At 43.9% G+C, this 21,585-nt stretch overlaps 1 protein-coding gene across 1 annotated transcript in view; it reads right to left on the reverse strand.

The window, feature by feature from the left end:
* Positions 1-244: 244 nt before the first annotated feature.
* The window catches only part of MOCOS (molybdenum cofactor sulfurase), a 237,015-nt gene continuing 215,674 nt past the window's right edge, over positions 245-21,585 (reverse strand). The window contains exons 10-15 of the mRNA XM_054164233.1: positions 19,779-19,860; positions 18,679-18,803; positions 16,962-17,067; positions 13,252-13,378; positions 11,030-11,134; positions 245-444 (exon numbers count right to left, since the gene is read on the reverse strand). Coding sequence (XP_054020208.1) covers positions 298-444; positions 11,030-11,134; positions 13,252-13,378; positions 16,962-17,067; positions 18,679-18,803; positions 19,779-19,860 — 692 coding nt within the window. The 3' untranslated portion in view covers positions 245-297. The remainder of the gene's footprint in view (positions 445-11,029; positions 11,135-13,251; positions 13,379-16,961; positions 17,068-18,678; positions 18,804-19,778; positions 19,861-21,585) is intronic.

The raw sequence follows: 21,585 nt of genomic DNA on the forward strand, positions 1-21,585 counted from the left end.
TTCTTTCTTTCTTTCTTTCTTTCTTTCTTTCTTTCTTTCTTTCTTTCTTTCTGTCTTCCTTTCTTCCTTCCTTCCTTCCTTCCTTGCTTCCTTTCTTCCTTCCTTCCTTCCTTCCTTCCTTCCTTCCTTCCTTCCTTCCTTCCTTCCTTCCTTCCTTCCTTCCTTCCTTCCTTCCTTCCTTCCTTCCTTCCTTCCTTCCTTCCTTCCCCCCCCCCCCCCCTTTTTTTTTTTCTTTTCAGTAACTGACTTTGATTTTTTCCTCAGAATTAGACATAAATTTCATCTCCCCCAGAGAATCTATCCTGAACATTTTTCTTCACTGGATGTCGGGGGCTGAATTTCTGTATTCTCCTTCAGCACTGCGAACACTTGAGACCCAATGGATAAAATACCTGGAAAGGATGAGTGCAAGGGCTGGTTCATCAGGTATATGCCAAAGTTTGTCTGAAAAAGAGTAAAGTATTTATTGAGATGCAACTCGTGTTAACGTGATCAGGTCTGTAGAGGATATCACAACCCAGATATGTTTAGAAAAACAATATTGCTTTTCTTAAAAATATATGCATATGTGTGTGTATATATATATATATAAATCATAGAATTGTTAGGGTTGGAAGGGACCTCAAGCATCATCTAGTTCCAACCCCCCTGCCATGGGCAGGGACAACTCACACTACAGCAGGTTGCTCAGAGCCACATCCAGCCTGGCCTTAAAAACTCCCAGGGATGAGGCTTCCACCACCTCCCTGGGCAACCTGTGCCAGTGTCTCACCACCCTCATGGGGAAGAATTTCTTCCAAACATCCAGTCTCAATCTATCCATTTCTAGTTTTGTTCCATTCCGCCTACTTCTATCATTACCTGACACCCTAAAAATGTCCCTCCCCAGCTTTCTTGTAGGCCCCCTTCAGATACTGGAAGGCCACAAGAAGTTCTCCTCGGAGCCTTCTCTTCTCCAGACTGAACAGCCCAAACTCCCTCAGTCTGTCCTCATAGGAGAGCAGCTCCAGCCCTCTGATCATCCTCATGGCCCTTCTCAGGACATGCTCCAGCATGTCCAGATCCTTCCTGTAATAGGGGCTCCAGAACTGGACGCAGTACTCCAGCTGAGGTCTCACCACAGTGGAATAGAGGGAGAGAATCACCTCCCTCAACCTTCTGGCTATGCTTCTCTTGATGCAGCCCAGGCTCTGGTTGGCTTTCTGGGCTGCAAGTGCACACTGGTGGCTCCTGTTGAGCTTCTCATCCCCCACCGCCCCCAATTCCTTTTCTTCAGGGCTGCTCTCAAGCTGGTCCCTGCCCAGCCTATATAGGTGCCTGGGATTGCCCCGACCCAGATGCTGAACCTTGCATTTGGACTTGATGAACCTCATGATGTTGTCATGGGCCCAGCTCTCCAGCCTGTCAAGGTCCCTCTGGGTGGTATCCCTTCCCTCCAGCATGTCTGCTGCACCATATAATACGTGTATGTGTGTGTATAAATAAATATTTACATATAGTTAAGAACATTTAAAACTAATTAACTAGAAGAGAGTGTTAAATAAAACCCTAACCCCATGCTATTCAAGAGCTATTCATGCTATACCTTATGTAAGTGGATAAATAATATAGTATTTCATCATGAGTTCCATAGTGTCATAGATGTAATTTACACTCCCTCAGAGTCCTGTCATTTAATGACTGTTCTGGCTTCTTTACAAATACATTTAATGCATATCACAAGTAAAAGCTGGGCATCAAAAGAATGCATGTGTGTTCAATCACTGAGGAAAAGTCTTTCATCTTCTACCATAAATGACTCACTTCATTAGCAGAACTTTGTTCTATCTAGGCATTGCTTGTGACGCTGTCCTACATAAACATTAAAATACTTAGATATCAGCTCCTTGTGATGCTGAGTAATAAAGAAAAGAGGAACAGAAACCTATTTCATCCACTGACCATACAACCCTAGTGGGCACTGAAAACTTGATGTGTTTGCACTCTTATGTATGTTCTTGATCTTAATGACATTGAGCCTTACAATTACAGCCATGAAGAGCCAGCTGTGATCTGGACTTGTCAAAATAAGAGATTGGTCTGGTTTTGCCATGGAATCATAGCATCATAAAATCACAGAATTGTTCAGGTTGGAAGGGACCTTAATGGAGACAGTCAATGAACAGCAGAGGAGGAATCTAAAGAAGGTGTTTTATCTTAGAATGTGTTTTCAGAGGATACTGATTGATATCCTCTTTGAAAGTGGAGATATTTAAAGAACTTGATAAAGCAGGCTCTCCCAAAGCTAATAAAAAGAATATTGAACCATGATTTGCACCTCCTGAAATGGTTTCCTTTTTTTGTCAGAGAATCATAGCATCACAAAATTGTCAGAGTTGGAAAGGACCTCAAGGATCATCCAGTTCTAGCCCCCCTGCCATGGGCAAAGACACCTCACACTACATTGGGTTGCTCGCAGCCACATCCAGCCTGGCCTTGAAAACCTCCAGGGATGAGGCTTCCACCACCTCCCTGGGTGGTCTCCAACAGTGGAGAATTTAGAAATGTGCTAGAAGCAGAGCTGCCATCTCATGATATTTTCCAAATGATGAGAGTTAATGAAACAGATATGCCAAATAAGAAATAAAGGAAAGCTAGTGAACCTGTTAACCTGATATTTGATTCGTAGAAGTCAGAATGTTCTTCAAACTGAGGACCTCAGAAATCAAATACTAATTTCCTTGATGTTTTTGTTTTAGAGTATTTTATTTGGGTAAGCTGCAGCCAAAATGTACCAGCCACTCTGAAGTGTAAAATAAATTGATAAGCAAATGACATCAATTAAAACCAAAACTCTTTGCTGCTTCTCTATTTCCTCATTACAGGTACTGCCATTGTTCAGACTGGTGATGCTGAAATTGAGGGAATTCCATTTACAGCAGGTTTAAAACAAAGAAACAAAAAAAAACCTGGGTAAAAAGAAATTGCAATAAATGAAGAAAATAATGTTAGCTATTTAAGGGAGCATATCTGACAGACTAAATATGAAAACTCTGCTTTCTCCATTCTTGTACTGTGTAATTAAGGAAAGAGGTAACCCAAACCAGCTTTTAGTCTTTGCAGAATCAGCAAAAGAGATCTGCTCCTAAGAGAGAGGCTCATTTATTCAATCACAGCCTCAGACTCTGAGGTGGTTTTTGTTTGTTTGTTTTTGTTACTTCTGCTCTTCCTTCATAGCATTCACATATCTCATAGCATTTCACATGAATGGGGTATGAGTTGGAGCTGATCAGGTCTATTCTATTAATGACACCCCCTGGATACCTGTGAACAGGTGGTGGACACAGGGTAAATCCTTACGGTCAGTATTTCAGAATTCAGTGCTGAGAGACCAGCATTAAATACAATATATTAACATATTATGGCATATTATATATTAGTATATTAGTATATTAATATTAATATAACAGCAGGCACCACTACAGATTACGGGCTGCCCTGATGAAAAGCAGCTTCATGGAGAAAGACCTTGGAGTGCTGCTGGACAGCAAGTTCTGCATGGGACAGCAACGTGCAGAGCCAATGGGATACTGGAGTGCAGCAAGAAGTGTGTCCAGCAGGTCTAGAGAGGTTCTTCTACTTCTCTACTCTGCTCTGGTGAGACCACACCTGGAATACTGCATCCAGATTTGGGCTCCCCAAATTCAAGAGGGACAGAGACCTGCTGGAGAGAATCCAACAGAGAGCCACGAGGATGATTAGGGAACTTCAGCATCTCCCCTGTGGGGAGATCGCTGGGGCTGTTTGGTCTTAAGAAGGGAAGACTGAGTGTCAATGTATATAAACATCTGAGGGGTGGGTGTCAAGTAGAGGGGGCCAAGCTCTTTTTGGTGGTGCACAGTAATAAGACAAAAACCAACAGGTTCAAGCTTGAACATAGAAGATTTTGGCTTAACGTGAGGAGAAACTTCTTCACGGTGAGAGTGACAGAGCCCTGGAACAGGCTGCCCAGAGAGGCTGTGGAGTCTCCTTCTCTGGAGACTTTCCAAACCCACCTGGATGCATTCCTGTGCAGACTATCCTGGGTGACCCTGCTTTGGCAGGGGGGTTGGACCTGATCTCTGGTGGTTCCTTCCAACCTTTAATGTATGGTGACCACTGCAGCACAGTAAGACCCCAGTTCTCTGTCTTGTCCATGTTGGATCAACCATGATCCCCAAATTGCAAGTTAGTAACTGTTTTATTTAAAATATGAAAGTACACAGTATAATTTTTCCATTCTTCCATTTTTTTATTTGTTAACAAGCTGTGGTTTCTCTGTTGGCATAGATGATTGGCCAAGAAGGCCAATGGCATCCTGCCCTGCATCAGGAATAGTGTGGCCAGCAGGAGCAGGGAAGTCCTTCTGCCCCTGTACTCAGCACTGGTTAGGCCACACCTTAAGTACTGAGCTCTCAAATACTGTTTTAATGCTGGTCCTTAGTCTTTCCCTACTCTGATTTGACATTTGAAGTCTCATAGACTGGTGGATGCCTAAGGAGTTTTGAAGGTGATGGTATACTGATGGTATACATATTTTAACACCTCTTGGAATTGCTGACCTCTTTCTTTTGTGAATGCTCTTAAGCCCCAAATTTGGTATGTTTGTGATTACCAGAAGTGGATTTAGTATCTTTTAATTACATTTCCTAAATTTTTCCATAGTTACAAATCTTGACTCAGCAAACACTGGTAATGGGAGCCACAAAAGCTGTGCATCCTGCCGTTTCTGCTGTTTGAAGAGAAAAACAAATTGTAGAAATTGGTTCTTCTCACATTTCACTGCTGAAAAATGAGGCTTTCAGACACAGAAATTACAGCCTGCAGTTATTTCAGTGAATGGCATAATCTCTCTCTGCTGTTGCCACCTTTTTCTGATTTCATGAGCATTGTATTCTGCACATAATCCCCCCAGAACACACCAAGAACTGGGCAGGGAGTGCTGGACTGCGAGTTCACAGAAAGAGAGATTGGCCATTGGAATGGGCTGCCCAGAGAGGTGGTGGAGTCACCATCACTGGAGGTGTTTAGGAAGAGACAGGATGGGGTGCTTGGTGCCATGGTTTAGTTGATTAGATGGTGTTGGGTGATAGGTTGGACTTGGTAATCCTGAAGGTCTTTTCCAACCTGGTTTATTCTATTCTATTCTATTCTATTCTATTCTATTCTACTCTATTCTATTCTACTCTACTCTACTCTACTCTATTCTATTCTACTCTATTCTATAGTTTTATCCCCTCAGTCTTCTGATACCAGTAGAGGCTCTTCCTATCAGTCTTAAACTTCACAGGGACCAAAAAATGTAAAGCTTCTTGATTAGTATAAAGCACAAGACTTAACTGCTGGAAGAAGCAGTTAAAATGTACTTATTCTTGCCAAGAGTGAATCATATGATAGTCATCACACTCACTTAAAGGAGGAGGTATAAAATGCTGTCATTCTTGCATGTTGTTTCAAGCACATTTACTGGATCCACAGTAATATATGCTGCTGAGATATTCACTGTCAGAGAAATATCCTTGGTACAATGTTTCCTTTTGTAAGACAGAAACCTGAGGTGCTATGTCTGACAAAGGCTGAGATGAGATGCCTCCAAGCTGCAGCTCCTCAATAATCAGCTAATTCAGACTAGCACTTGGTAGGGAAAATGCCCTCCTAGCATGTGTAACAAGCACATAATTGACACTGCATGCTAAAGCTTAGCTTTGGATGGATGAGTTCTGGATTTTGCCACTGGATGTAGCTCTCAGCTGCCTTCTTCTAATAGATAAATTCACCTATTATTATCTGCTCATTTTATTCATGTAATAATTTAACCTCCCTCCCATGCCAAGGTTTGGGAGATGCAATTATTAAAGCTGCATATATATATTCTTTTTAACTTAAGCTCTGGGTTCACCAAAACTTATTAACCTTACAGAATAGGAAAGTGGAAGTATTCACTTTCAACATGTTGATTTTTCATATGACAAAAAAGGGAAACATTAAACTTAGTGTCAAAAAATACAATAAATTATCTTCTGTTGAAAATATCTGGATAGTATAATATTTTCCTAGGAACTGATTTTGCTTTGCCTCTGCCTTAACTAGATGCATTTTCCAGTTCAGCCACTAATGAGAAAAGAGAACCATATTATTTCAGGGGTCAATAATTACATCAATCACTCTTGCAGCTACTGTTCAGAAGGCAGCTGCTGGACACGTGCAGAGTGCAGGATTCCTTAGCTGACCAATTCCTTATCTGCATAGAGCAAAACAATCACATTCCATGTGTGCCAAGAAAAACATCCTCATGTTGACACCCTTGTATTGGAACATGCTGCAGAAGCCACCTCCTTGACATGCTGGCACCTCTGATTGGGAAATGATTTTAGCTTATCTATGTGGTTGGGGTTTACTGGTTAAAGGATTGATAACAAAGAGTATGAAAACAGCAACTCTGAGCAATAGTTACTTGGGTTAGGTCTTTGGTTAGGGATCTGGCTAGGGCTTCAGTGTAGGGATGCTGTAGGGTCGTCTGTTAGCTGCTTCATCTGTTAAAGGCTTCTGGGACAACTTCTGTAGGTGGGACACTGACTCTGTAATGCTGGGGACTCTACCACACAGCAATAAAGGACTTCTGGGAGGACTTCTGAGATCCTCAGCTCTCTGCATTTCTGGAATCTCATTGCTATATGGCAATGGGGTTCATGCCTTCATTCATCAACCAATGGCCCCCAAACCAGATGGAAGAACAACAAATCACTGTTTGCACAAGTTCCAGACCTCTGCACTGTGTAAAGACCTGCATCACTATGAAAATGATGATAAGTGATTTGCTATCCTTGCTAATGGTTCAGTAACCAATCCAAAGGCATGGCACTCAAGTCCATGGGGAAAGCTCTCCCAAGTCACAATGAGATACATAAAGGGGGATCAACAGCCCACAGGAATGAACACAAACCCAAATGGTAAATATTGTCATCTGGCTCTCTTGTTAAGCGTTCAGCATTTGCTATCCATTTCTTTGTGCAGTGTCTTTAATGTTTTGGAACCTGAGCAACTGCAACAGCCTTTCAAAAATATCAGTTCACCTTGTACTGGGAAATCAGCTTAAATTTTACTTTGTTGTGTTTGTGGTTTTGTAGTTTGAATCACATTATTGGCAGCTGGGCACAAGCACTGCTAAATTCCTTCCCTGAATCCGTATCTGATAAAAACAGAAAATGAAGTCTGTTAGATAACTCCTTAACAGGAAAGTGCATGCTGGAGACATGAGTCACCAAAGGATTAGTTGTGCCATTTAACACAGTCACAGGAATATGATGTTCTCATTCTCTCTCTCTCTCTCTCTCTTTCTCTCTCTCTCCCCACTGTGCACTGTGAAAGGTTTGGATCAATGTCCTCTGCTGGCTCTGCCTCAGCATGCTGAAGATGCCATAGTCTTACACACTGGTAACCAGTTCGTGATCATCACCCCACAGATGGGGTGACCATCACCCCTTGATGGGGGATGAAAAGAACCTAGACCCCAGGTGGACCCAAGACACCTGATCCAGGTGGGCAGAGATAGACTTGGTTTTACCCCTCCCAGAAGGAGGGGTCCCCTGGATCAAAGGTCTATTCCATTCCCCCTTCCTGTCCAGCAAGCCTGTTTAAGGAGAGACACCTCTTAGCTCTTTCTCTTCACCTGCTTGACAGAGGTCATCTGCTACTGCTGCTTCCCTGCTTTTCCTTTCCATGCTGCATCCACACTTCAAGGGAATCCAGTGCCAGCTGGGCCTGTTTTTTGTACCTTTTTCTATTTACCCTTTTCCTTATAACTTTGTAACTCTCCCTGTTACTCAAATGATTTATATATATATTATTAAAAAACCCCAAACAAACCTTTTTACTTCCAAACTGATTCCAGACCACTTCTTTCATGATCTTACCTTTCTTTTCTCGAGCCTACCCTACAGGGGAAAAAAGAGAGGGGGAGGAGATGGAAATCTCATTCTTTGGGGCTTTTGGACTCCAGGAACAGCTTCAAACCACCACACAAGCTAACCCAGAGGACTTGGCCTTGTGCAGGGCAGGGTATATTCACAGGATCCCATGTGCCAGCAGTGCTGAAGGCTGGGAAAACCAAACCCAGCTGAATGATCTCTTTGGGGCATGAGGGAAGCAAAGTGCTGCCCTGCTGTGAATATCACCACCATGCCTTGCAGTGCCTTGCCTTGCCATGTGTCCTCTACCTGGCACCAGGTTGTTCTCCAGAGGCTGGATTTCTCTTTTAAGTTCTGTTTGAATTAGTCACTTAGTTCTAGAAGTCCTTGTATCAAAAAAATCTTTGCATTGCTGAGTTAATCAGAAGGAAAGAGCAGCTCATCTTTTCTGCAGGAAAGATGCAAAAGTTGCTGTGTTTCATCTGAGAATCTGTGTATCAGGTAAGGTTTTGTTGCTGTTTGAGAAGGTCCCTGAATAAAGACTGCCTTCCTTCTTCAGACAACATAAGTCAAAACCAAGGAAAACCATGTGGGTAGAGAAAGTCCTCTGCATAGAATCATCAAGGTTAGAAAAGACCTCAAAGATCCTCAAGTCCAACCTGTCACCCAACACCTCATGACTACTGAACCATGGCACCAAGTGCCACATCCAATCCCCTCTTGAATACCTCCAGGGATGGTGACTCCACCACCTCCCTGGGCAGCACATTCCAATGGCTAACAACTCTCTCTGTGAAGAACTTTCTCCTCACCTCCAGCCTAAACCTCCCCTGGTGCAGCTTGAGACTGTGTCCTCTTGTTCTGGTGCTGATTTCCTGGGAGACCAACCCCCTCCTGGTTACAATCTCCCTTCAGGTAGTTGTAGAGAGCATAAAGGTTTCCCCTGAGCCTCCTCTTCTCCAGGCTAAACAATCCCAGCTCCCTCAGCTGCTCCTCATAGGGCTTGTGCTCGAGGCCTCTCCCCAGCCTCGTTGCCCTTCTCTGGACACGTTCAAGTGTCTCAATGTTCTTCTTAAATTGAGGGGCCCAGAACTGAGCACAGTCCTCAAGGTGTGGCCTAACCAGTGCTGGGTGCAGGGGCACAATGACTTCCCTGCTTCTGCTGGCCACACTATTTCTGATGCAGGCCAGGATGCCAGTGGCCTTGCTGCACCCCACACAGAAGCTGGGCAGCATCCTTGCCCAGAGTGCCAGAATGTGATCCAAGGTTTCCCAGTTGTTCTAGCTGTGGCTTACCATTACCTAGACAGGGCTCTTGTCCTCAGTCTACTCACCATGGCCAGCAACTGAAGGCTCCTGTGCTGTGGTGATCGGGAAGCCAGAACCTGCTGTGCAACCCTAAATCTTCTCAGGTCAGGGAAACTGTGCCTGGACAGCTGTCCCTTGCTTGCTCACCTCTACTCTGTCTTACAATGCAGCAGGTGGCTGGCTTCAGGATGGAGCCTGGATAGCTATTCCCCAAGGAAAACATTATTTGAAACGACAGCCCTTTGTTTTCTTCATGGCTCAGTGAGACAAACTCCCCTCCTCCTTTTTTTTCCTTTCCCCTCCTCCCAAGAGTGTGCTCTTTGTAACTTACTTGTGCATTGGTCAGGTGAACGATTTTCAACCCACCGATTCTTGTTCCGTCCCTGTTTCTTTGCCCAGCCTCTGATGTTTGGCTGGTATTGGTGACTGGCTAATGAACTTTTACAACAGAAGCTTAATGAACAGGAAGCAATGAATTTAGGTAAAGGACTTTCAGCTAAATAAATACTTATCAGGAGATTTGTGAAGCTTCTGGGATGCTGAACCATCTAGCCACCATCTGAGCAATGCAGCCTTAGGAAGCAAGACTCCAAGTGAACACCTGTAGCTCACATTTATTCTCCAGTCATTTTCTTAATCTACTGTTCTCCACATTGACTATATTAAGGGGACCTACAAGAAAGCAGCCCTGAAGAAAAGGACTTGAGGGTGCTGGGGGATGAGAAGCTCAACATGAGCCACCACTGTGCACTTGCAGCCCAGAAAGCCAATCACATCCTGGGCTGCATCAAGAGAAGCATAGCCAGCAGGTCAAGGGAGGTGATTCTCCCCCTCTACTCCGCTCTGGTGAGACCCCACCTGGAGTACTGCATCAGGTTCTGGAGCCTCTGCTACAGGAATGATCTGGAGATTCTGGAGCATGTCCAGAGAAGGGCCACAAGGATCATTAGAGGGCTGGAGCACCTCTCCTATGAGGACAGACTGTGAGAACTGGGGCTGTTCAGTCTGGAGAAGAGAAGGCTCTGAGGAGACCTTATTGTGGCCTTCCAGTATCATAAGGGGGCTACAGGAAAGCTGGGGAGGGACTTTTTACGGTGTCAGGTAGTGATAGGAATAGGGGAAATGGAACAAAACTCAAAATGGGTAGATTCAGATTGGATGTTAGGAAGAAGTTCTCCAGCATGAGGGTGGTGAGACACTGGCACAGGTTGCCCAGGGAGGTGGTGGAAGCCTCATTCCTGGAGGTTTTTAGGGCCAGGCTGGATGTGGCTCTGAGCAACCTGCTGTAGTGTGAGGTGTCCCTGTCCATGGCAGGGGGGTTGGAACCTGCTGATCCTTGAGGTGCCCTCCAACCCTAACAATTCTATGATTCTATGATTAACATTCACTTTGTTTTTCCTGATAAGTAGTTTCTCACAGTAAGAACGAAGTTTAGTCTAACTGTATCATTTCAAAGACTTTCCAATTTTTCCACAGATTTTTCTTTCTTGAATGACCAAGACCAGAACAAACACATTGTGAACCAGTATTGTGAACTTCACAAAAGTAACCACAGTCAAAATAATGCATGTTAATAGTAAATTTCTGAATAAAAACCATGCTGGACATTTTATGGCTATAAATCACGTCATATCTGGGTTGTAAGTGCATCCTTCTTTTACTGAACCAAAAACCAACAAATGGTAACAACTAGCATGACAACTTAATCATGGCTGTTCTCCCAGGAGGTATTTTACTATGCATGCAATAAAGTCACTACATCTTTGTATACAGCTGTTGTGGAGGACTGTACTGACCTTTCTACCTCTGGCAGTAGAGAGAGATTGCAGAATTTCTTTGTTTCGTTCCCCAGACTGTTGATCAATGCAGATTATTTGACATCTGCTACATGGACCCACAACCTGAAATGTTAAAGAAGGTTCACAGCTGTATATCAGAACAAAACAATCTTCTGACCATCATCCTATCTTCAGCACACATATTTCACATAACTTTCCTGTGTTCTTTCATGCTCTCATTATGTAAGGGGTCAGGCCTCTTCACTTAATGTGGTAGGGTCTATTTGTAAAGATTTCAATGAATGTGTAATTAGCTTTTTAATCTTCCTTTCTGAGGCAAACTTTCCCAGAAGCAGCACCTGAGAAACACCAAGCATTTGCATATTTGCATTTCCTTATGCCTTCACTTCATTTATGTGCTCCAGGGCTACTTGCCCAAAGGAGAACTGAATAAAAACCTGAGCCAGCACCTGAGGATTTAACCCGGAGAGGATTTTTGTGGGTTGGTTTTATATTGTTTTGGTGGAGCTGAAATGCACAGTATCTGTCTTCCATGCATGGCACCTCTAGAAAATCAGAATGCAAAATGTGAGTTTTCACAAGTTTACATAATGAGAAGGAATAATGAGATCCCATGGTGTAACAGTATATGTAATACAGAGCATGGATCTTGAAGTAAACTCTTGTTTGAATTAGGATGTGCTTTTAGGGGGAAGAAAACCCCACCCTGCAACACATTTCTTCATCAAGCATTATAATTAATGAGATATATTGCAGTTTCACTTAATGTTGCATCCCAAGGTTGTACATTATAGAAGCTAACTGTGCCTACAGGATCCCAGTACACACAATCTACTTTTGTAAAGTGTCTCATAAATTTCAAATGGGGCAAATAATTTAACCTGACACTCCAAACATTTCTATGTGCTGATTTGAAGTGCTATTTCTGGGTTTTTTTTTTTTTAGATACAGCTAGAACTAGTTGTATAACTCTTCAGTGTAATCATCAAACCCACGTATTTGGCTCAGCTTTTCCAGAAGATTTAATATTTTATTAAAAGAACACAAAAACAAGACAGAGAAGGAAATATTTTCCCCTGATTTGCTTTGTTCAAAAGCTGCTTCTACCATTTTACTGTCATCAATCACCACTAACATAAATTCTGCTGTTACTACTTCAGTACTTAAATAAGGACTTAGAAGAGACTGGAAAAGACAGTGCAGGTTGTATAAGCCTTTCAATGCCAGAAACAGGAAGGCCTTTTTTGTTTTGTAATGTTCCAGCACCTTCCAGAACAGGATCCTGAGCTGAATTCCCTAGTGCAACTCCAACCTCCCACAAGCTGTACAGCAATTATTTTGTTCCTTGTGCTCCTAATTTCCTGACTAAAGAAATTTCCCCTCAATTTGGTGTCACTCATATTGCAGCTTACTGATCAAAGTAAACACAGAAAGTGCACAGGCATGTAGTATTTTCCACCCCTACTGAAAAAAAAAATGACCTGCCAACTTCTATGCAGTGTGTTGAATACAGAATTAACCAGATTGGAAAAGAACTTGAGATCATCGAGTCCAACCTGTCATCCAACACCATCTAATCAACTAAACCATGGCACTAAGTGCCTCATCTGGTCTCTTTTTAAATGCCTCTGGGCATGGTGACTCCACCACCACCCTGGGCAGCACATTCCAATGGCCAATCTCTCTTTCTGTGAAGAATTTCTTCCCAACATCCAGCCTAAACCTCCTCTGGCACAGTTTGATACTGTGTCCTCTTGTTCTGGTGCTGGTTGCCTGGGAGAAGAGACCAACCCCCACCTGGCTACAACCTCCCTTCTGGTAGTTGTAGACAGCAATAAGGTCTCCTCTCAGCCTCCTCTTCTCAAGGCTAAGCAACCCCAGCTTCCTCATCCTCTCCTCACAGGGCTGTGCTCCAAACCTCTCCCCAGCCTTGCTGCCCTTCTCTGCACACATTCAGCATCTCAACATTTCTTAAACTGAGGGGCCCAGAACTGGACACAGGACTCAAGGTGTGGCCTAACCAGTGCTGAGTACAGGGGCACAATGACCTCCCTGCTCCTGCTGGCCACACTGTTCCTGATACAGGCCAGGATGCCATTGGCCTTCTTGGGCCCCCTGGGCACACTGCTGGCTCATGTTCAGCCTACTGTTGATCAGTACCCCTGTCTCCAGGAGTCCAAATACTTCTTGATAGCCCGGGGCTAGGACAAAGGTTGCACCTGGAATCGCAGAGCACCTATTGAAATCTCAGCCCACTCTTCTTCTTCGAAGGGCTGTGGTGCACTGATGACAATGTTGGCACGGAATCGCCGTATCAATTCCTCTAGCTCCAGTGGCTCTTCCAATCTGTCTCACACAGTTGACAGAGAAAGAGAAAAAAAAGGTTTATGAATATCTCTTCACTAGATGTTTTGTCTAGTGGCTAATGTCATCCAGCAAACGCTTCTGCAGAATAACTTGGCCCAAGTTTGATTGCAAAGGCTATGAAAATGGCACAAGGCATTGAACCATAATTTCTAATCCTTCAGATGTAATTTGTAGTCCTCTAGGTGGCTCCTTCTGAGGTGGAACCTGGAACTGTAGGTATGAAAACACGTAGACAGACCATTGTGCACAATGTGTATGATAAAATCATGGTTTAGTTATTGTATGTAATGCTAATGGCAACAAATGAAAAAAGTCTTTTGAGCTGTCAATGACTTGTTAAATGCCTCTGTAAAGAAGACAAATAGAAACTATACTGCACGTGTGGCAATGGCAAAAGGAACCAAACCAGCAGGTGCTGAAAGGGAAGAAGGCTAGGAAAAGCATTTTAGAGAGAATGTACTCCCCATATTAGAATCATAGAATAGAATCATAAAATCAACCAGGATGGAGAAACCTTCAGATATCATCAAGTCCAACCTAATACCCAGTATCTAGCACCTCATGATGACTAAACAATGGCCTCAAGTGCCACGTCCAACCCCCTCTTGAACACCTCCAGGGACAGAGACTCCACCACCTCCCTGGGCAGCATACTCCAATGGCTAACAACTCTCTCTGTGAAGAACCTTCCTCTCACCTCCTGCCTAAACTTCCCCTGGTGCAGCTTGAGACTGTGTCCTCTTGTTCTGGTGTTGGTTGCCTGGGAGAAGAGACCAACTGCCTCCTGGCTACAACCACCCTTCAGGTAGTTGAAGACAGCAATAAGGTCTCCCCTGAGCCTCCTCTTCTCCAGTCTAAACAACCCCAGCTCCCTCAGCCTCTCCTCATAGGGCTGTGCTCGAGGCCTCTCCCCAGCCTCGTTGCCCTTCTCTGGACATGTTCAAGAGCCTCAATGTCCTTCTTAAACTGAGGGGCCCAGAACTGGACACAGTACTCAAGGTGTGGCCTAACCAGTGCTGAGTACAGGGGCACAATGACTTCCCTGCTCCTGCTGGCCACAGTATTCTTGATGCAGGCCAGGATGCCATTGGCCTTTTTGTCCACCTAGGCACACTGCTGGCTCATGTTCAGCTGCTGCAAACCAGTACCCCTAGGTCCCTTTTTGGCTGGCTGCTCTCCATCCACTCTGTCCCCAGCCTGTAGCACTGCACGGGGCTGTTACGGCCAAAGTGCAGCACCCAGCACTTGGACTTGTTGATGACATCATGTTGGACTCTGTCCATCTGTCCAGCCTGGCAAGGTCCCTCTGGAGACCTCTCCCACCTCTAACAGATCAACACCTGTTCCCAACTTGGTGTCATCTGCAAATTTACTGATGACTGACTCAATCCCCTCATCTAGGTCATCAATAAAGATATTAAACAGGATGGGGCCCAGCACTGATCCTTGGGGCACACCACTAGTGCCTGGCTGCCAGCTGGATGTGTAACCATTCACCACCACTCTCTGGGCTTGGCCACCCAGCCAGTTCCTAACCTAGCGCAGAGTGCTGCTGTGTAGGCCATGGGCTGACAGCTTGTCCAAGAGTTTGCTATGGGGGGTGGTGTCACAGGCCTTGCTGAAGTCCAGGGAGATTCTCTTTGTGGTGATACCTGCACCTCTTTGCCAGCACTTGAACTGCCAGAATGTAGATTTGTGTCAGTGCTGAGAGTGCATACGAGGCAGATGTAGCAGCAGACTGCATAAAAATATCCAAAATCTGCCTTCCACTTTGAGCACCAGAAATAAAGGCAAGTATAAAACCTTCAAGAGAGTCCCCTCAGTACTGCTTTTAGTGGAGAACAGCATTCCTTCTTGCATTAGCGATCATGACCATGAACAGCTTTTGATATTCCATCTGCTGTGGTTTGACAACTTTGAGATGTGACACTACAGCAGAGGCAGAAACCCAGGTAAGTGGGGAAGAAAGAAGCTTTTGTTGTTCCCACCCCTCTGTCCCTCCCCAAGGTATTAAAAATGATGAAGGATGTACAGAGTCTTGATTAAATGTGCTTTGATTAAAATGAGGAAAACTGTGCAAAACCAAAGTGCAGGAAAAGCTCTTCACATCGAGCAGTCTTGGCAGAATAGGCCTCTTAGGTGAAAAAAAAGAGTGCTTGGGTTTATTTAAAGCATTCTGGATTATCTTATTCAGCAGATACATGTGCTTAAGGATAAACTGCCTGTGAAGGCTTTCAGTCAAACCACACAAGCCCAGCTGCACCAAGCCTTCACTGTTCACAAGGGCTCTGGTAGCCTGCAGGTAGAATGTGGGATGGGAAGTGGAAGAGCTACAGGTTTTTCTTTGAGATCCCACAAGCAATCCCGTGGCTGAGATGCAATTTGTAATGATTGCAGGAGATTGGAGCCAACAGAAGTTCTAGACTATGCTGAAGGAAGGAAAATAGCAGTTAGTCATGAATGAGTTCAGTTGTGGTGCTGTGCTTCCTAGCTTTGCTGTGGGATGCTGTGTAGTCTCTAGTTTTGAATGCATTTTGTGACAGGTAAGTGCCTGCTGCTCCAGCTGGTACTGGTGAAGGTATCAAAACCCTCAGAGCTGGACCTGCAGCATCCTGAGACAGCTGCTGACAACTGCTCTGAATTTCTACTATTTTATCCCTTGATGCTGATCCTGTGCTACTCCTAGTCTCTCTATCTTCAAACTGCTTAAAGTATTAAAGGCTCAGAGGGTTGTGGTCGGTGGCACAGAGTCAACTTGGAGGCCTGTGGCCAGTGGTGTTCACCAGGGATCTGTAATGGTTCCAATTGTGCTCAGCATCTTTATCAATGACCTGGCTGAGGGGATTGAGGGTACCCTCAGCAAGTTTGCTGATGATACAAAAATGGGGGTGGGGGGTGGTGCAACTGACACCTGTCAGGCTGTGCTGGCATACAATGAGATCTGGATAGGCTGAGAGATGAGTGCAGGCAAACTTCATGGAGTTCAGTAAGGACAAATGCAGGGTCCTGCACCTGGAGAGGAATAATAGTAGGCACCAGCACAGGTTAGGAACTGCCCTGCTAGAGAACAGCTCTATGGAGAAAGACCTTGGAGTGGTCAGCAAGCTCTGCATGGGACAGCAATATGCCCTTGTGGCCAAGAGAGCCAATAGGATCCTGGAGTGCATCAAGAAAAGTGTGTCCAGCAGGTCTAGGGAGGTTCTCCTCCTCTACTCTGCCCTCGTGAGACCACACCTGGAGTATTGTGTACAGTTTTGTGCGCCCCAGTTCAAGAGAGACAGAGATGTGCTGGAGAGACCTGCTGGAGAGAATCCAACAGAGAGCCACAAGGATGATTAGGGGACTTGAGCATCTCCCCTGTGAAGAGAGACTGAGAGCCTTGGGGCTGTTTAGTCTTGAGAAGGGAAGACTGAGAGGGGATCTGACCAATGTGTATAAATATCTGAGGGGTGGGTGTCAAGTGGAGGGAGCCAAGCTCTTTTTGGTGGTGCACAGTAATAAGGCAAGGAGCAAAAGATACAAGCTTGGAACGCAAGACTGCCAAGAAACTTTTGGATGTTACCTTGCAGAAATGTGTTCTTTCAGCTGCAGGATGCTTGCTACATTTATCAGGAGGTATTGTGCTTCATTCACAAAAGAGAGTGAGATACTTGTAGCAGATGCTGGACCTGCAAAACCAAATCCAACATTCTAAAATTATCATTAAACCCAAGGAATACTAAACTACTAATGTCACCATGTCTTTCCTTTGACCTCTAATCCATTTTCATTAAAGAATGATCAGTTGATCTCCAGACACTAAGGGAAGACTCCAAGAATCCTCCCAAACTAGTAAAAGTTAATGATACAATGCATTTAGAAATTGAGATAGAGCTGAGATTTTAATAGATTTGTAAAACCATTTACAAGAGCAATATCTATGGATTCTCAGTGCTCTCTTTATTTGGTCCTTTTTTTCCCACAAAATTCAGTCTAAGAATAAATTATTTGCTTATAGATGTTCATGATCATTGCTCAAAATGACTGTTGAGCTTCTAGACAAAATCATGGTCACAATGCAAACAAAAGCCCAATCCAAACCCAAACCCTAAACATCCCTGGCTGGTGTATCTGTATATTTTCACAAAATTTAAGAAGTAGAAGAACAGAACAAACAGTTTATGGATAAAGGTACCCTTTAAAATCTACCAGATCAATACAGGCTGACTCTTTCACCCTTTATTAGGATAGAATCAAAGAATTGCTAGAGTTGGATGGGACCTCAAGGATCATCTAGTTCCAACCCCACTGCCATGGGCAGGGACACCTCACACTATAGCAGGGTGCTCAGAGCCACATCCAGCCTGGCCTTCAAAACCTCCAGGCATGAGGCTTCCACCACCTCCCTGGGCAACCTGTGCCAGTGCCTCACCACCCTCATGGGGAAGAACTTCTTCCTAATATCCAATCTGAATCTACCCATTTCTAGTTTTGCTCCATTCCCCTAGTCCTATCATTACCTGACACCCTAAAAAGTCTCTCCCAGCTTTCTTGTAGGCCCCTGCAGACACTGGAAGGCCACAACAAGTTCTTCTCAAAGCCTTCTGTTCTCCAGACTGAACAGCCCCAACTCCCTCAGTCTGTCCTCATTGTGACAGTTTAGGCTGTGCCTTTAAGAAAGGATAGCTGCAGAATTCTCTAGCTGAATGTTTGGGTGTAAAAAGGAAAGCAAAAGGAAGATAATTCTAAACAAATTTCATTGGTAGTTGAGTGGGATGTTGTTTTACGATCTTACATTCTGTTCTCACTCCCTCTTCTGTCTCTTGGCTGGAATGCATGTTGCCCTTGGACAAAGAGGGAGGCCTCTTTATCTAGGGAACCTTCAGATAAGAAAAACTAACTTCTTAACAACTGCTTTGAGCTAACTGAAATTCTCCTAACATCTTTTTTTCTACTCTTCTCTTTTCTTCTAATTAACTAGAGGGAAAGTGGAGGGTGAGAGAGGTTGGGGGGAACCCCAAGGTAGGATCCTCCTCCCAAGGAGGACTTCTGTGTTGTTTCCTTCCTGTAAATTCTTGTATAATATTACAAATACTGTATATCTTGTGGATATTCATTGCCTTCCATTATTGCTTGTAAAATACAGCTTCATCCGCTTCTCCGGCTGAGTTCAAGCTGAGCTTTTTTTGATGTCGGGTGGTTAAACCATCACACTCCCAGACTCATATTTGGTATGAAGTCCATGGGTCTGATGTTTACCACGTGAGAAACCACAAATATTTGTAAGAAGGACAACATACCTTTGGTATTTTCCTGACGTGACGTATTTCTCGTGTCCGAACGTTGTCGTATTAAGCGACACGGACGGCCAAGGAACGTAGAGAACCAGCCTGCAATTCTTTCTCCGCAGTCGTATGTTTTTACCCTGTGATGACAAAAAGTGGAACTTAATAAAACTTGATTGTCCAGTGTCCCAGGTCACACCCATCCTTGATGGGAGCTGAAAAGAATCCAGCCCCCCAGGTGGAACCAAGACACCTAATCCAGGTGGGCAGAGAGAGAGAGAGATGGTTTTCCCCCTCCCAGAATGAGGGGTCCCCTGGATCAAAGGTCTACTCCACTCCCCCTTCTTGTCCAGCAAGCCTATTTAAGGAGAGACACCTCTTAGATCTTTCTCTTCATCTGCTTGGGAGAGGTCATCTGCTCTTGCTGCTTCCTGCACTCACCACGTGGCCAGGGCCTTTCCTCTCCATGCTGCATCCACACTTTCTAAAGAACTGAATCCATTTGCATCAAGGGAATCCAATGCCAGCTGGGCCTGGTTTTCTATATTTGTCTATTTACCCTTTGCCTTATACCTTTGTAACCTTCCCTGTTACTGCTACAGATAGGTGTTTTGTTAAAAAAATACCTTTTTTACTTCCAAACCAATTCCAGACCATTTTCTTTCATGATCTTACCTCTCCTTTCTCCTGCCTAATTTGCTTTACCTTACTGGGAAAAGGGAGAGGGTGAGGGAATATAAATCTGTTTCCATTTGGGCTTTCGGACTCCAGGCGAAGCTCATTTTCTGCAAGTACCTGAAGGGGGGGTTGTAGCCAGGAGGGGGATGGTCTCTTCTCCCAGGCAACCAGCACCAAAACAAGAGGACACAGTCTCAAGGTGCACCAGGGGAAGTTAAGGCTCGAGGTGAGGAGAAAGTTCTTCATGGAGAGAGTTGCTAGCCATTGGAATGGGCTGCCCAGGGAGGTGGTGGAGTCACCATCATTGGAGGTGTTCAAGAGGGGATTGGACATGGCCCTTGGTTTCATGGTTTAGTAGTCATGAAGTGTTGGGTGAGAGGTGGGACTTGATGATCTTTGAGGTCTTTTCCAACCTTCCATTCTCTGCTCTCACTCACCTGTGTGAACAGACTTTACTCTCACAGATCACAGCCTCTTTTCCAGGATTTTCTCCTAGTGATACAGATATTGGGTCCATTCCTAGATGGGAGGAGAGCAAACCATATTTGAACCCCCCCACATTTATGCAGAAACATGAAAAAAGTTCTTATTTTTGCACCCATTCACAATTACAGCAGCCTCCCAAACACAGTGAGACGTTTTCCTCTCCTTCTGCTAGAATTATACTCTCTGCCTGCAGGTGGCTCCAAATGATAATGTAAAGAGCAAATGCTGCGGAAGACCTTGTGCCCAAACCACATTGAGGAATATACAGTCTCAGCTTCGAGTAACTTCATTCTCTATGTATTTCAGGCAAGGAAACTGGCACAGAATTACTGCCTTAGTCAAGGATTCTGTTGAAAGGATGAAGCTTTTTACTCTGGAGAGGAGAAGACTGGGAGGGGATCTAATAAATGTATATAAATATCTGAGGGCTGGGGGTCAGGAGGGAGGGGAACAGGCTCTGCTCACTTGCACCCTTGTCATGGGACAAGGGGCAAGAGCTGTGAACTACAGCACAGGAGGTTCCACCTCATCATGAGGAAAAACTTCTTTACTGTGAGGGTCATTGGGCACTGGAACAGGCTCCCCAGAGAGGTTGTGGAGTCTCCTCTGGAGAATTTCAAGACCCATCTGGATGCATTCCTGTGTGACCTGTTCTAGATTATATGGTCCTGCTGTGGCAGGGGGGTTGGACTCCAGGAACAGTCTAAGCTGCACCAGGGGAAGTTTAGGCTTGAGGTGTGGAGAAAGTTCTTCACAGAGAGAGTTGTTAGGCAATGGAATGTGCAGCCCAGGGAGGTGGTGGAGTCACCACCCCGGAGGTGTTCAAGAGGGGATTGGACGTGGCACTTGATGATCTTTGAGGTCTCTTCCAACCTTATTGATTCTATGATTCTATGATCTCCAGAGGTCCCTTCCAACCCCTAAGATCCTGTGATCTTGTGTTTTTATTACTGTTTTGTCCCCTATGGAGAATCAGGGGATGAGGTTAATCACTGTTGAGTTGGGTTTTCTTGGAATGGTGGCATGGAGTGATCAGAAAGATGAAAGATGGAGGGCAGTGTCATGATTTAAAGATAAAACTAATGGAAACCTCTAAGGAGAGAATTATTCTCATCTGTCTATCTCTAAGTTCAAATCAGATAAGGAATCCCTGGGAGAGATCTATTTTAATAGTTTATTCCATAGGTTTGTTATCTTGAACAGAGTAAGTCTAAGAGATGGAAGGCTACTGGGGTTTCCTGGAGCTGGACTGTTTTCCTTGCTGTTAATTGAAAGCAATAATCTGAAGTGATGTGTGGCTGTAACAAATCCAACTCTTTTCCATTACACTGCAACATAAACCAGGGAAAGACTGATCTTATCTACCCCAGCTTTACATCAGCATGCTTCAATTTCACTAATTAGCTCCTTTTCATATTATGGTTGTGGAAATAAGAATCAACAATCTACCAGCTCTGTGATATGGGGGAATTCAATGTTATTTTTATTGCATTTTATTAATTTAATTTAATTTAATTTAATTTAATTTAATTTAATTTAATTTATTTTGTTTTATTTTACTTAATAACATTTTATTTTATTTTATTTATTTTGTTTTATTTTATTTTATTTATTTTGTTTTATTTTATTTTATTTATTTTTATTTTATTTTGTTTTACCTTCTTTTATTTATTTCATGTTATTTGTTTTATTTTGGTTTGGTTTATTTTATTTTATATTATTTTATTCTACTTTATTTTCTTTTCTTCTGAAGAATAA

This window comes from Dryobates pubescens, chromosome 9 (genome assembly GCF_014839835.1).
Source record: "Dryobates pubescens isolate bDryPub1 chromosome 9, bDryPub1.pri, whole genome shotgun sequence".
NCBI lineage: Eukaryota > Metazoa > Chordata > Aves > Piciformes > Picidae > Dryobates > Dryobates pubescens.